The sequence below is a fragment of the Centroberyx affinis genome, unplaced genomic scaffold (assembly GCF_046629955.1).
Source record: "Centroberyx affinis isolate AG114_WGS23_722 - 3 ecotype Tasmania unplaced genomic scaffold, CSIRO-AGI_Caff_v1 ptg008261l_1, whole genome shotgun sequence".
In the NCBI taxonomy this organism is placed as follows: Eukaryota; Metazoa; Chordata; class Actinopteri; order Beryciformes; family Berycidae; genus Centroberyx; species Centroberyx affinis.
In genome coordinates this window covers 47,123-62,748 of record NW_027284110.1, presented here as the reverse complement: position 1 = coordinate 62,748, position 15,626 = coordinate 47,123, and the positions used below count along the sequence as shown (strand labels likewise).

General features: G+C 43.0%; 1 protein-coding gene across 1 annotated transcript; it reads right to left on the bottom strand.

Annotated features, from left to right (window-relative positions):
- Nucleotides 1–3,534: 3,534 nt before the first annotated feature.
- hrh2a (histamine receptor H2a) lies at nt 3,535–7,016 on the bottom strand. The gene is made up of 3 exons (XM_071514226.1): nt 5,914–7,016; nt 5,590–5,752; nt 3,535–4,399 (listed from the first exon to the last, which is right to left on the bottom strand). The coding sequence occupies exons 1-3, from the start codon at nt 6,908–6,910 to the stop codon at nt 4,372–4,374; spliced, it is 1,188 nt and encodes a 395-aa protein (XP_071370327.1). The 5' UTR covers nt 6,911–7,016; the 3' UTR covers nt 3,535–4,371.
- Between the last annotated feature and the right edge of the window lie 8,610 nt (nt 7,017–15,626).

Sequence of the window (15,626 nt, the reverse complement as noted above, 5' to 3'; positions counted from 1 at the left end):
GGATATCTCCTCAGACAGTACCATGTGTGTGGGCAGTGTGCGTGTGGACAGCATTTGTGTGTATGTGTGTGTGTGTGTGTGTGTGTATGTGTGTGTGAGTGTGTGTGGTGCCGTACCCTCTGCCCCCTCCCACTGGTGTTAATTGATTCTTGGTGCGCTTTGCTGATTGGTGTGAGGACCCCTAGGGGCGGGCCCAGTCTCCACAGATGCCCCCTCCCCTTTCCTGTAGCACCTCCACACATACACACACACACACACGCACACACACACACACACACACGCACGCACACACACACACACACACACACACACAGACACACACACACACACACACATGCAGACACACAATGTATATCTATGTATGTCCATACACTGTTCACTGTTCATAGCACATGTGGTGATTGTGTGTGCATTTGCGAGCAAGCACACGCACAAACACACACACACACGTCTTTCAGGGGGTTTTCACACCCCAGTAAAGAGGAAGCTGGCTAGCTGACATGAGCAGATTGTGCATCATACGAGACGATACACATAGAAAAAAACACTGTCTTTTAGGTAATTCACGAACAATATTAGGTGGGCGTAGGTGTGTGTGTGTGTGTGTGTGTGTGTGTGTGTGTGTGTGAGAGAGAGAGAGAGAGAGAGAGTGAGTGAGAGAGAGATGAATCTCCGGTTATTAATTTCCAGCCGCGGCCCCTGGGTGAGATGTTAATATAGGGCTGATTGTGACTAATTTCTTATTAATTGCCATCAGCGATTACACAGTGGCCAGTAATGTGGCTAATTTGTTGAAATGAATTTGGTTTTCTGAGGCTTTTTAATTGCTGCAGGTGGGCAGCGTCCTCTGCTCATCAGTCAGCACACAGTCGCTTTGGTTTTTCAGCAGGAAACTTTAAAAGTTGTGCTGTGTGTGTGTGTATGTGTGTATAAGTGTGTGTGTGCCAGTGTGTTTGCCTATCTTTCTGCAGACATGCACACAAACAAATCTCTGCAGCTTTATCATAAATGGCTGTGTGTTGGCTGTACGTTGATGTCGGCGGCTCTTATTCATCGTGTGTATGTGTTCCCATCTCCATATATCTCCGCTCATACATGATCATTACAATGGGGACGGAGGGACATTTAAGTTGTTGCCTTTGTTTGCTGAATGTTTATAGCTTCCGTTAGCACAGTCAAAACGACCACTGTGGAACCAGCAGATACAAAATCCAAATCCCCCTATAAAAGAGGAGATGCCCTCTGGGCAGCCATAGCTCATAGTTGGCCTGATTTAGTGGCAGCCAGGAATCTGGGCTTGAATAAAGACAGAGAGAGAGAGGAAGAGTGGGAGAGAGAGAGAGGGAAAGATAGCTCTCTGTGTGATAAATAGCCCCGGCTCTCTCTATTGCATTAGCCGTCCGGGCCGATAGATTGCGGGCCCAATAGACCCAGACGTATGCGATTGGTTTCTCATATAAAAGTTGCATATTAAATTCCTTCACAGGACTGTGCCCCCCAAGCATGAAGGAGGGAAGGAAGAAATGGGAGTTAAAAAGCAGAAAGTGGAGAAAGGAATGGAGAGCAAGAAAAAGGCTTTTTATGAGAGGCTAAACGAAGGCAGAGAGCGAGGGAAGCCCAAGAAGAAAGGGGAAAGATAATGGCAAGAGAAAAGTAGCTTGATGGTAGAAAAGACAAATGGTGATGTCATGTATTTAATAAGCCTGTGGATATTGGGCGATGAGTGCGACTGTACGTCCATTTAATCAGTATTGCTTCCCAATGAAGATTTCTCTCTTCTTTTGTGCTCGCTCCCCCCTTCCTCTGTTCTCAGCCGCTCTCCACATGCTAACGACCTCTCTAATTGTTTCCAAGCTCATTAAGATGCTGATGTTTTAATAGTAATTAATCCGTCATTTGCCTACATGCAAACACGGGCCACTGAGGTTTGTTCATCTCTGTTTCAATACACTGATAATGCAGTAGCCTAGTCAAAGGAGACAATATCCTGCTAATTTAGCTCATCATCGTTAATTGGTTGTTAAGTGCCTTTAATTACCAAGCAGGCTCTGGGATTTGGGTCGGCAGAGAGAGAGGGATCGGCATGATTGTCCCTGCCTGTCTAATGGATATTGTGTGAACTTTGAAAACTGGAATAAATGACCAACGGTGAAAGAGACACAAATTGACCCGGTGCATCGCTCTATTTTCCGTTCACTCTTTTTATCTCTCCTTATTTCCTTTCTTCACTCCTTCCTTTCCTCCATCCTCCTGTCCCTTCCTCCATCTCTGTCTCACTCTCTAGCTCTTTCTCCAGATATTATTAACTCATTAAGTTTTTTTCATTATTTTTAATAAAAGATGAGTTATGGCTTTAGCCTCAGTGTGGCAGCATCCCCCCTCTCTCTCTCCCTCTCTCTCTTCCCCTTCAATCGTTTACTCCCTCCCCCCCTCCCCTCATCCCCCCATTTTATCCTTCCTTCTCGGCCATATTGTGTCTCCTCCTATCCGTTTGACCCTTGAACTGCAGTTTTTGACCTCTGTTGCTGGTTACAACCTTCTGTCCATCTTCTTTTCTTTCGCCACAATCACCCGCATCTATCCATCATCTCTCTTTCTCATAGCGCTGAGCAGTCTTTAGATGGCATTCATAAGATTTATGATTCATGATTCTCTCTTCCTCTGTGTGTGTGTGTGTGTGTGTGTGTGCATGTGTCTGTGCAAGGAGAGAGAGACTTGTCGATGACAGAGTTGAATAATGACAATCTGTATGATTGATAGCTTATACAGTGCCAGTCGAGTGTGTGTGTATGTGTGTGTGTGTGTGTGTGACACATAGAGAGAGTTTATGTGTTCTATTTTTCCCCACATTAATCTGATGTTAAAGAAGCAATGATGAATGGTTTTCATGTAGGTTTAGCTGTCAATGGTCACTCCATGGGAGAGAGAGAGAGAGATAGAGAGAGACAGAGAGAGAGAGAGAGAGAGAGAGAGAGAGAGAGAGAGAAAGAGACAGAGAGAGAGAGAGAGAGAGAGAGAGAGAGAGAGAGAGAAGTGACCAGAATCAGTAGACTACCAAGGGACAAATGATATTTGTGTAGCAATGGATAGACCACGGTGAAAAGAAATGAAACCATAATAACTGTCTTCCAGTTAGACAGGACACAATACAAGTTACACCAAGTCTCTGAGAAGTGTAAGGCTTATTGAGACAGTTCCTGAACACAATAGCCGCCCGAATACTGGGTTGTGAAAAGCCTAGATGGTATATTTACTGCAAATCCATATAATTTTCTTTTAACAATGGAGCTGAATCGAAGCAATGGCTCTGCTAGTTGTGATAAAGACGGAATGAGAGTTTTCATCTGGTTAAATGGATTGAATTCTGTGTACAATGTCCTACATCACTTGAGTCAGCTGCTATCTGACATGCACATGTTATGTACACTTCTATATCATTCTGTGATTGCCACAGCTTGTAGTATGCAGAAGTTTTAAGGCAACAATTTGAGGGAATGTTTGCTAAGAACTATCATGAACAGTGTTTTTTCAGTGTATACTTGTATTCCTTCGAGCCTACTATGTCTTCTGCATTGACATTGTCCCATATGCCAATCCCTATCTTTGCTGAATTACAGTCCATCTTCATTGCCTCCGAAAATTGGTGCGACATCCTTGTATCCTGTAAGATGGAGTGCTCTTTATTTGTGCTGTTGGTTTTTTTTTTCATTGTGGCATTTTTTCATACATGGCATTTGTCAGTCCTCACATAGTTGAGTTTATGATACAATACATACATACGCCACATTTATTCTGTTGCACCACTGCATCAGCAACAGTAAAGGCAAAGTCTGGAGGCTGCTGCATTCTTTGAAGCAGACCCACAACGTTAGTTTGCATGCTGCGCCATCAAATGTCACATCATATCTCAATGTATTCCACATGAAGTCACACGCATAATATTAATCCATTTATTACTTTGTCCCTTTGCAGTTGTCTGTTCCTTTTGATTCAGTGAAACATCAATTTTCAATCTCCATTAAGCATCCATTTAACTTGTCCAGGTCTAAGTTGTGATTCTTTGTGCCTCCACTGGAGTGCACTCTTGAGTCAGGATAAAAAGAATAGTTCATGAGACTGGCTTGGAAGTCTCATTCAGTCCTCTGTTAGTTCGAATTGCGTTGCAAGAGCAGTTCTCTCAGGGCCACAGTCCTCGCCCTGTGTAATGGATAGATGCAATGGAATGATTGTTGGACAACTAAACTTTTAGCTCCGCGTGCCATAGGAGCATCATTTGTTTGCTCCTGGTTGGATAGAGGCCTGCTGTGTCTGTGCAGTTGGTTCTTGTTGATGAGTTGTGGAGTTGCTGAGGTCCTGATCCTCCCATTTTTGCTACGTTAAATTGTGGATGAAGTGAATGCTAAGAGAAAGAGAGATACAGAGAAAGAGGATCAAAACTCTCTCTCTCCATCCATTCATTCAATCACTGTAGATCTGCAATATGCTGGGAGGAAAGAAAGAAAGAAAGAAAGAAAGAAAGAAAGAAAGAAAGAGAACTGAAACGTGTAGATATGATGCATACGACGATATGATGCAGCCCTTTTCGGTTTTGGGTGTTTTACAATTACCCAGCATTTCAATCACCTCACCCATCATGGTGTGGATTAGCTGCTGCTCATGCTACAGAGATGAGTCTGTCAGCTACATCCACAATGAGATACAGTGTTAATCATGAAGAAAACTACTTTCGTTGGAACTAATATCTGGTAACAGGCAAACAAATTTCTTGAGTGTGCAAAGGTGTGTGCAAAGAAATGAGGACAGGGTTGGAAAATGGGTGATGTATCTTCTGTGTTGAAAGCAAATTTCCATATGTTGCCATATGGAAAATTGCCATATGTCCTGATCTCCGATGATGACATACATTGGATCTGTGTGTCACAACTCATTTTTTTTGGGCCAGAGATGGACTGTGGGGGCTATGGGGATGTCTAGTATGCCAGTATTGCCTTCAATATCCATGTTTATCTACTTACATGGTGTACTGCGGAGGCTTGTATTACTGCACCTTGGGAAAACAAAGGGGCTTCCACATAGAGGGGCTGGTGTACGTCTCTGTCCATCTTTTTGTCTGTCTGTCACTCTTATTACTGAGGCGGATGGATTCTGGTTCTGGGTTGCCACAACAGTGTACACAGCATCCACCTCACCAGCACAGGCTCAGCACGACCTGGTCACATAGAATAAGAGGAGAGAGGGGGGAGAGTGTGTGCGTGTGTGTGTATTTTGTGTTTTAGAGTGAGACAGAGAGAGATGGAATGAAAGAGATCTGAGAGAGAATATGTGGTCCAATACGACTACTCAGAAAAGAGTGTGGTAGCACATCCAAGCATCTTAATGCACTGATGAAGGCTTTTCTTGCTGAAACAAGTTTGTGTTTCATGATGTGTGCCCCAGTGTAAGTGTAATATGGGTATTATATCATTTCTTCCCCAATTTTGGATGTGTTACCTCACTGGACCTCATGTTTTTTGGCTCAGCACGCCGCATACAAGAATTCTGCGCACTTCTCTGCCTCACACACAGAATATGTGGTTCCCGAGAATTTACCTTTCATTGCCATTGACATCTGTAGTAGTGGTTCCATTTGCGAGCTGGATAGTGGCCGTGCTGTTCATTTCCTGCAACATGAAGTCTTGCTCTTCCCGGCCTGCCCTGCAGGTGGCAGGGGTGTGGCCACACAGCAACGTCACCTCTGTAAGCTGGTGTCCGGCTGAGATGGAGAGAAGGAAAGGGAGAATAAAAATGGGGGAAATGTGTCATCTTAAAACAAGAACATATTGTGTGTTTATATTGGTTTCTTCTTAGATGAAGGTGATTCTTGGACTAAAGAGCATCAAACTGTGAAGATCCTACACCCTCCTCCAACTTTACCTGCTGTTACTATGGGAGATGGCTGTCGGCTCCTCCAGCCATTGTAACCAGGGCACAGCAGGCGGGCGTAGGCTGACCTGAAGTCCCTGTTGAGGGCTGCATAGAGGACAGGGTTGAGGGCTGAGTTGGCATAACCCAGCCACAACACAACAAAGTACGCTGTTCCAGGGTCTGACTCCAACTTCAGTCCCATCACTGTGAACAGGATGAAATAGGGCAGCCAGCACACCACAAACGCCCCTATCACCGCTGCCAGTGTCACTGTGGCTTTGTGCTCCCTCAGAGCCACCGCTGTGACAGTGGGAACTACAGTGGTGCTGGTGGGAGGGTTGTTTCTGCAGTTGTAGCTGGTGGTGGTGCAGGCGGGCCGGGCAGTGATTATGCGCTTGGCCTGAGCCCGTGCGATGCGGAGGATGTGGAGGTAAGTCCAGCACATGGCCACCAGAGGTAGAAAGAAGGTGAGAAGAGAATCAGTCACTACATAGGACCTGTTAAGCTCGAAACGACATTCCCTGTCTGGATCCCCAGGCCCATGGTTCTGCACTGACCCATCTGCGGTGTTCCATCCCATTTGGATGGGCAAGAAGGACAATGCTAGAGACACCGTCCATACACACACCATCACCACAGCAACTCGCCACGGCAACACCAGAGAGGCGTATCTAAGGGGCATGGTCACAGCCAGGTAGCGGTCCACGCTGATGGCCAGCAGGGTGAGGATGGACGCGGTGCACAGCATGACGTCCATGCAGATGTAGAGGTTGCAGAAGGTCGGGCCGAGTGGCCAATCGTCGGAGAGCAGGTTGAGGGCGGAGAAAGGCAGGACCAAGATGCCGAGCAGCAGGTCTGTGACGGCCAGCGACACGATGAAGCAGTTGGTGAGGCAGCGGAGGCGTCGTGAGGCACAGACAGCCAGGCACACCAACACATTACCGCCAATGGTCAGGAGGATGAGGAGGGACACGGAGATGGCCAGCACCACCTCTGACGACATCATCACTGGAGCGTCACTGGGGGCAACGTTACATTTCACCCTAGCCAAAGCAGTCCCAGCTTTTGCAAAGAGGAAACCCTAAATCTCACAACCCAAAAAGGAAACCCTAAATTTCACAAATCATAATTAATTTATTAAATAAAGTCACTTTGGGAAGTTCTGGTGGCTCATTTGACTAAGGTGCATACCATGTAACCACAGTGTCTTGGTTCAAATCCGACCTGGGACCTTTGTCACGTCACCCCCGTCTCTGTCTCCCACAATCCTTTCTGCCTCTGTCTATTGTTGCAATAAAGGCAGAAATGCCCAAAAAAAAAATATATATATTTTTTTTTAAATAGATAAAAATCCTTGCCTACCAAGTATACTTGACTGCTGTCTTTGCTGTTGCTAACCTGAACCCTGCCTAGCTCTCAGCTATCCTGTGACTTGACCACATGCAGAATTCCCATACACTCATGACCAATTTTGCACAGGGGGTCATGTGAGAGGTTGGTTGAACATTCATGTCTGTTGACAAATGCTGCTACAGAGAATTGTTCATGTCACATATCAGCGCTATGCGTGGCTGCTGAAGTGTCTGTGATGGTTGCTGGACAGCTCTCTCTGTGTGGCTGATTCATAGTGGTCCATTGCATCATTCTGGCTTCAATACCATCTTCTATGGCTGCAGTGACACCTAGTGGACAGAGAGTAGAAACACACCTACAGTTACAGATGCTATATTGCAGTGCTTACACAGGCAACTACAGTTATTTCACCATGATTATACCTGTTTGATTTAATTGATTATTGATTGACTGGTGGATTATAATTGCTTTGCTATAGATTAGGTTAAATCTGGCTGACTTTATTTAAAGCTATTCAACTACAGTTACATTTTCAACACAACTATAGATGCCTTCCCATTACTCTTGTTGGACATAATATAGATTTAAATTTGGCACAGATATTTTTTTTGTTTCCAAGGGCAGCCAAAAAGTCTTTATTGGACCGCAAATGGCCCCTGGGCCTGATTTTTGATCGCTGATATGTGTACCATACTAAAACACTATATACCATGCAATACACTAATACGCTGATCAAGGGCGTCACTTTGTGTTGAAAAGTGGTGGGGACATAAGGGCTCAGATGAAAAAACATGTTTTAAACGGTCTTCAACACACTATTAGGCAATGTAATGGGGTGATCAGTATGAGGTCAGAGTAGGTAATTACGAAAAAAAATAATTGCATAATGGTGCATCAAAAGGGCATAGCCTAGGCTACTACAGAGTCGACAATACGAAAATACTCAGCATAAAATGCACAACAATGTCGACCGCACAAGTACAGTCATCCATATGCATCACGTCCACAGCTGCAACACCATGTCAATCGAACAATGCCAATATCACATCTACTGTAGAAAGCACCAGTGCATGTCAGTCAGCCCAGCGATAACAATATCCAATATCACTGCCCTAAAATATGAGAAAGTAGAAACAACTGAAGGAATAACGTTAACAACGTTAGCTAAAGATAATAAATCAACCTTACCTTTAGATGTTAAGTTAAACTGCCTTGTTTTGATGCTGCATACTTTTTTTTTTTTTTAGAGAAACAGAGAGTTCACAAGAGTTCATGAGTCAAGTTCAACCAATCATGACTCATTCTAAGCATAAGGTTTAAATATCGATATGTGAGAACATGAATTAAACTGGAGCAGGGATTAGATTATTTCTATTTATTTATCCATATTAATTTTAAAACAAACTCAAATCATTGATTTGATTTTTTACTCCTTCCTTCTTTTAAAATTCCACACAATTCATACATTTCACACAGTTAAACTCAAATACCACCCCTGTCAGTCTCCTCCACAAAGCGTTCTCATTTGTTAGTTAACATTTCTTGGTGCAAGCTAAGCTATTTTTCAGAAAATCTTTAACAAATTATGCTTTTAAAAAGTGATGGGGACATGTCCCCAGCATCCCCAGTGTAAATGATATCTATGACGCTGATAGAAAACATTCCTGTATAAATGCGTTAGTTAGAACTAAAGAGGGGTCACAAATTGGAGGAGAAAATTAAATAAAGTAAACCAAAATGAAAATAATCATGACATAAAGGTTGACGTATTAACTTGGCATATAGCTTATAATATATTCAGATTGAGGACAAATAACACAGTGAGACAAAGAGAGGTGCTCTATACTCTAAAAGAGGATGATTCTTCAGAGGGTCTCTGTAGGATAGACGGTGCTTGAACAATCACCATATAAAGAACTTTAACCTCCAAATGTATTTTCACTTGTATTTGAACAACTGTTCAAATACTGTTTAGCACTTACTGGTTTAGTTAGTTTGGTGGTAAAATGAACTAAGAATCTGCCTTTGGAAAAAGGGAGCTATTAAAGACTTATGTTTGATTCTACCAAGAACTTTTTAAAAGCAAATTTGTAGGGTTACAATAAGGGTTCTGCTATTGCACATTCCCAAAGACCCCATTTGGGGTGCTAGGTACATTGCCCTCTCCTTTTTTTTTTTTTTACCCTTTTTGTTTTGCTAAGCAATCTATGCTACACCTTGATCTTTACTCCCTGCTTGATTTGTGATGGCAAAAAAAATTCTATGCAGTCCTTGGTTTTTCTTTTTAAACTAAACTCGTGCCTTGCTTGCATGATTTGTGATGGTAAAGAATTCAGTGCAATCATGGGGCCAACCTTGTTTTAGCTGTCCCACTCATGACATTGGATTTTGTATCAGGATGTGTGAAACTAGCTATGGTTGCTTTTCTAGTGCAGGTGATTTTCAGACGTATATGTAGGTTTGTAACTTGTATACAGCAATTTCAGGACACACATTTTTGATGAAAAGAAAGAGTAAAGCTCTCTTCCACTTTCAGAACGCTGCCATTTTGGACTCTATGAAGATGAGCCATAATAGTCACCTAATGGGAATTCCAATAAAACTATAATAAAACTATAAACCAAGGCAGATGAGCATGCATGCTGTGGGTTCATTATTTGTTCAGCAAAGGACAAGATGTGCAACTGTGGAGAGCCAGCTGCAGCAGTGACCATGTGACCATGTGGCTTGGCAGCAGTCTACTGTAGCTCAGACAATGCTAAGACTTACTGTGGACTTCTTGTTTAATTGGAATATTGTGGAAATGTGGAAAAACTTTATAAGAAATCCTGTTAGATTCTTCTGTGTATCAAATGGAAATCATGAGTCAGGTACCAACGAGGTTGGGTTTAAATTATGAAATCTGCTTTGTCAAATGTGATCGGAGCACAAATGGATGGTGTAAAGAACAGAGGTGTAACAAAAACTCCCAATAGTAGTAGCCAAGTCTTTTTTTTTTTACATGGGTAGACATTTGAATCACATGGCAAGTAAATGTGATTTCTATTACAAAAGTGATCAAGCTGCTAGGTGTCTGCTACATTTGAAATAATATCTCCTTAATTAAACAATGTTGACATAAAATGATTCTCACAAGTGTTTTATTTTAATTTTTTTTTATTGCTTTTATGAATAGACCTTGCACAGAGTGTTATTTGTTCTCTGTGAACTCATTTATTAATGGCATGTGGACATGTGGGTTGTTAATGTGTGCATGGTGGAATGAGGATAACTAGCTGATAAGTGTGAGTGTGTGTGTGTGTGTGTGGTGCGCGTACGCACGTGTGTGTGCACATAAGTGTGCGAGCATGTGCTTGCGTCAATGGGTGGTGGGTATTGTTTGCTCGTCTATTTTCCACCTCTGTAATGGATATCGGGACGTGTGCCAGACTGGTTCAGAGCCACTCACTTATCACCTCCGAGGGAAACACAGAGAGATGGACAGTGCGGCTTCACAGAAAGACACAAAGCGAGAGAATAGGACAAGGAAAGTGAAAAGTGAAAGTGAACAGAATAGAGAAAGAATGGCTTTAATTAAAACCCACGTCTACTGAATACAGAGCCCCATCTCTAATCTTTCAACTCTCCTAATCTTCCAAACTCTTTGTTCCCTGGACACATTTCTGTCGCAGACCTACATCATGGAGTCACTGCTTTGAACTTCATCTAGAGCAAACACTGATATCGCTGCCACTAAACGTACGGAGCCCGGCTCCCACACGCACAGGACAGCTCAGGTTTTATTTTTGACAGAGCCACAGAGCGACTCTCTGAGAAAACGCGTTTCAAATGCTGTTGTGGTCAACCTCTGTCTGACTCACTATCAGTCACTTTCTCTCTTTGTCTCACACACAGTCACTCACACAAACAGTAGGAACGCAGTTTGGCTCACGTCCAACATGAGCTGGTGAGGTCTGTCCACATATGGACATGCAGTATGGGTCAGTAGAAGCTTAGGCACTGAGAGAACCTTGGGAGCTTCAGCGAGTGGCCTCAACTCTGGGACCCAAGAGAATATATACTGTGTGTGTGTGTGTGTGTGTGTCTTACTACTTGCACATGCATACAGTCTGCCACTTGCTGTCTGCCTTTAGCTACATGCACTCGGTCCTGTTCCCATGTTAGGGTGTATGTGTGTGAGAGCGTAAACATATTCGTTTCCTGTGTATATTTTTGCATAAACATCGGTGTTCTTGGTAAAATGCTATTAATCAGACGCAGGCCACGAAGATACATGATCTTGGCCTGTTGACTTATTAAGTGATGAGGATTAAATTTAATGCATCTGCATTTTATCAATGCAAAGCTAATATTACGCTTTGGCAGCACAAACTCACGTGCAAAGTCGCACACCATCAGTGTTGAGAAGGATGGATCGCTCACCCAGAGTGTGTTATTTTTACCAACATTCATGATCTGTGTTTTGTTTCATAAACTTTTCATTAGTTGTCCCAGACGAGAAACAATGATGAGTGTGTTTACGCGCGCGCGCACACACACACACAGACAGACAACACTAAGCACATTTCTTAGTAATGGATTCTGAGGACTGTAATGGATTGGTAATGACTGCTGAGTGCTGTGTTTTCCACAGGATGTCTAGAGGAGTGCTGCTCTACTTTTTTCTACTGCTTTCTCACAGGAGAATACTGTTTCATGTTTCCAGGAGACAACAAAGTGTTGCATGTAGACATGTGCAGTCGGTTTGTGGTCTTGTGGACGCTGCTTAAAGGCTTCATCCAGTATGTGTACGTGGGTGTGTGTGTGTGTGTGTGAATTTGCGCTTCTGAGCACACGCTGCAGTAGCTGGACTCAAGAGAGAGGAAATGTAAAGTGATGAACTTAAACAACCTCCCAAAGTGTCCCCAGAGGCCTGTGTTTCCTCGACAGCTTCCTTTCCTTGCCTCCTATCTTTCAGCACCAGTAAGATGCAAATTGGCTGGATAGGCTTCATTCTGCCCCATCTAGACCTTCCATTATGCAGTAAGTGGCCTGGTGAAAAGAGCCCAATTTAGGTATTGAGATGAAAGCCAGGCAGAAAAGAAGTTGGAACAGTGGCTGAATGCCAGACGTGGCCTGAGCTCTGAGATGAGTAATGAGGTTATTTACCACTCAGCTGAGACGCGCTGCCTGATTTGTGAGATTCTCCAAATACCAAGTGCTCATTCTGTGACCTTTTTATCGACCAGATGTGTCTTTTTAGAGAAAACTGTCTAAGGAATAGGTGCTCTTTCTCAGCCCGATGAGTAAGGAAAGTAATCATGTGTACTGTAGTATATGCAAAACAGTGTGTTTGAATATGTTTACACAGAGTCAGGAAATTGATTAAAATAATTGGAAATCAGCATCAAATCAGTGAGATATTGGGTGGAGTTGTATTGAGTTGTAAGCGGGGCAGGAAACTTTTTGTTTGTTTATTCTAATTTTGAAATTTCTTACATAAATGACCATTTCATAGGTTCAGATTGTAATATTGAATAGGCCAAGAAATGTTGAAAACAGCTTTTGTTCCTATGCACAGTGTCCATCAGAGCAATATAATGCAATCAGGCATTTGCATGCTTAATTTATCCTAATATAATCCAATTGAGCAGCGAGCTGGGGCTAATACTTGTCTCACTCACTTCCTCTGCTCTTGCAAGAACAATCTATAGCTGTCTATATTTTGTGTGCGTGTGCGTGTGTGTCTGAATGTGTCTGTGTGTGTGTGCACATCTGTATTCCTGTTTGTCTTTGCCCTTGTCCTCGACAGAGAGACACTGAGAGGGAACTGAGAGGGAGGGAAGTGGTCTGGGATGGCGGGTTGCTTGGTAACGGCTCTGTGTCCTGACCAGGGGACACAAGCTGTGGAATCTCGACGAAGCGTGAGGAAGAAGAAACAGGACCGAGCGACAGACACACACGACCACAGACAGGCACACAGACAGGGGGGGATCAGGCGCATGAAATATACATGGACGCTCACAACATGCATTTGCGTGACACACACACACAGTCACACACACACACACACACTCAGGTCACATGGGGATAGCAGATTGCCCTCATTATGCCAATCTTCACCCTGCCACACCTCTTTTATGTCAACATTGCAGCTTCCGTATAGAATGCCTCAGCTTAATGAATGTCTTTGTAATTAAACACACACACACGCGCACACATGAGGCTCAGAAACCACCGAACTTACTGATAGCAGCGGACGCACGTAGTACAAGCTATGTGGGAAGGCTAATCAGAAACTTGAAGCGATCTTCGAAATATCTCATCGGATCTTCTCATCCCCATCAGCACTTTAGAAGTAACGACAGTCAATTAACCATACTGTGTTATCAACTGCTCAGCACCCCAGATGGTTTCCCTGAGATCATGACACTTGACCACATCCTGTAGCTACACTCTGCTACATGCTGAGAGCGGCTTCAGTTGACACACATTTTGTAGATTCAGATCTGCTGCTGAGTTGTTGCTGATGCTTTTTCTCCTTTAAATAATTGTAACATTTTCATCAAAATAAGTGTTCATTTTGTGATGTCACACAATAGTGATTCAATCTATACCCAGTTCATGAAAGCTTTTACATTGGCTGTTCTGTGTCAGGTAGGTTTTTCCCAGGCAAAAATTATCTGACACACAGGAAGAGGTGCGTTTTTTTCGCCAGCAGCAGCAACAGTGGTTTGTTCGGAATAAACAGAAGAAGAACTGGGTAGTTAGCATGAAAAGTGATAGCCATCATGGCTGATCAGACGGAGAAAAGAGCGCCACCTACAGAAACCCAACTTCATCAACAGAAAATCCAAGGAAAAAGACGTCACAGTACTCGACACACAGAAACACCATATCAATGAGTGTGAACCACTATTTACAATTGAACTGATTTAAACTGGATTTTGCTTCTCAGTATTCTGGACCAGCGGGGGATACATGCATGATCATATGGATGTTCAGACTGTGAGCAAGCCAAAGAATCCTTAACACTTCAGCTATTCTGATTATAATGAGCCATCAACCTCTGCTAATTTGCAAGGCTAATATGCCCATTGTGTTTTCAGAGAAAATTACTCTCGCATATTAGCACTAATGACTGGCCTTTTGCACTGCGTTCAATTCAGTGACAGATGATTCAATTCAAGGTGTCTATCTTCTTCAGAATGAGAAAATATGAATTCTATCTGAAATGTTTAGAAGTAATTGTGAATATCTAGCTATCTATCTATCTATCTGTCTGTCTGTCTGTCTGTCTGTCTGTCTGTCTGTGTAGCACATGTGGTACCTACTTAATGCTTTATGGAGATTCATGTTGTGTTTATTTTGGGATATGAAAGAGAAAGATAAGAGAAGGAGAAGTTTGATTATATGAAAATATGAAACAATTGCAGACATAGCAACAGGTAAAAATAAGTCAGCTCCTTGGTTTCATTACGCACACACGCACACATACACACACACACTCTAATCTCACTTCCTCATTCACAGGACTGATTAAATGACCCCTTTGTCATTTTGTCATTGTACAGCGTTCACATGCTCACACCAGGCTCAGGAATGACTCGCGATTCAGTGAGTGTTTTCAAAACCCAAGTCTATCAAAATCCTGTTAAAACACAAGGAATGCTCACTCTATGACCGAGCCGACAAACGTGCAGAGCGGGAACCTGTGATGCTGTGAGTTTGAGCCAGGTTCAGGACCGAGGTCGTGTGTCACTCACCCCCACAAGCTCTTTCTCTATCACATTCACCTCTCTCGCTTTCCTTCACCCAGCTTTGCTGTCTATCCGCTACAAATTGCAAATCTAAAAAAGCAGAAATGCTTTGAAAAGTTGAAGTTGACAAGTGAAAAAGGAGAATTACACTTTCATTTTCATTGATTGTGCCATTAATTTAATTAGATAAAGGGTTTGTCAAACGTTTGAGTGTTTACAGGAAAGCGGATCTTTCATTCATGTTTTTTTTGTTGTTTGTCATAGCAATAAATCACATAGCAATAAATCAGAGTACAGTAAGAACAAGTGTCTGAGTTAATTATGCTGTCTGACCACAAACTACATTAAACTGGAATTAATAGGTTTTGATATACAACTAATTAAAAGTTGGTGACACTGAATATATTTCAGCCAGTGTACAGAAGGAATATTGTCGCCACTCACCTCAGTGCTGCTCTGCCTCGTCTGTGACGCTCCGCTACTCTGCTCTGCTCCCTGAGAGACTAGAGAACCACAGGCTTGCTCATTAAGTGTGTGTGTGTGTGTGTGTGTGTGTGTGCGCGCATGGGAAAGAGAGGAGAGAGCGAGGGAGCACCACTGACTCACACACACACACACACACACACACAA

Bases quoted from the DNA above. Each gene is read 5' to 3' on its own strand.
- hrh2a (XM_071514226.1), bottom strand. From the start codon at position 6,910: ATGATGTCGTCAGAGGTGGTGCTGGCCATCTCCGTGTCCCTCCTCATC. The intron at 5,753-5,913 runs GTAAAGTTGGAG...TCTCCATCTCAG, and splicing joins ATCTCCCATAGTAACAGCAG to CCGGACACCAGCTTACAGAG. The intron at 4,400-5,589 runs GTAAATTCTCGG...TCTTTCTCTTAG, and splicing joins GATGTCAATGGCAATGAAAG to CATTCACTTCATCCACAATT.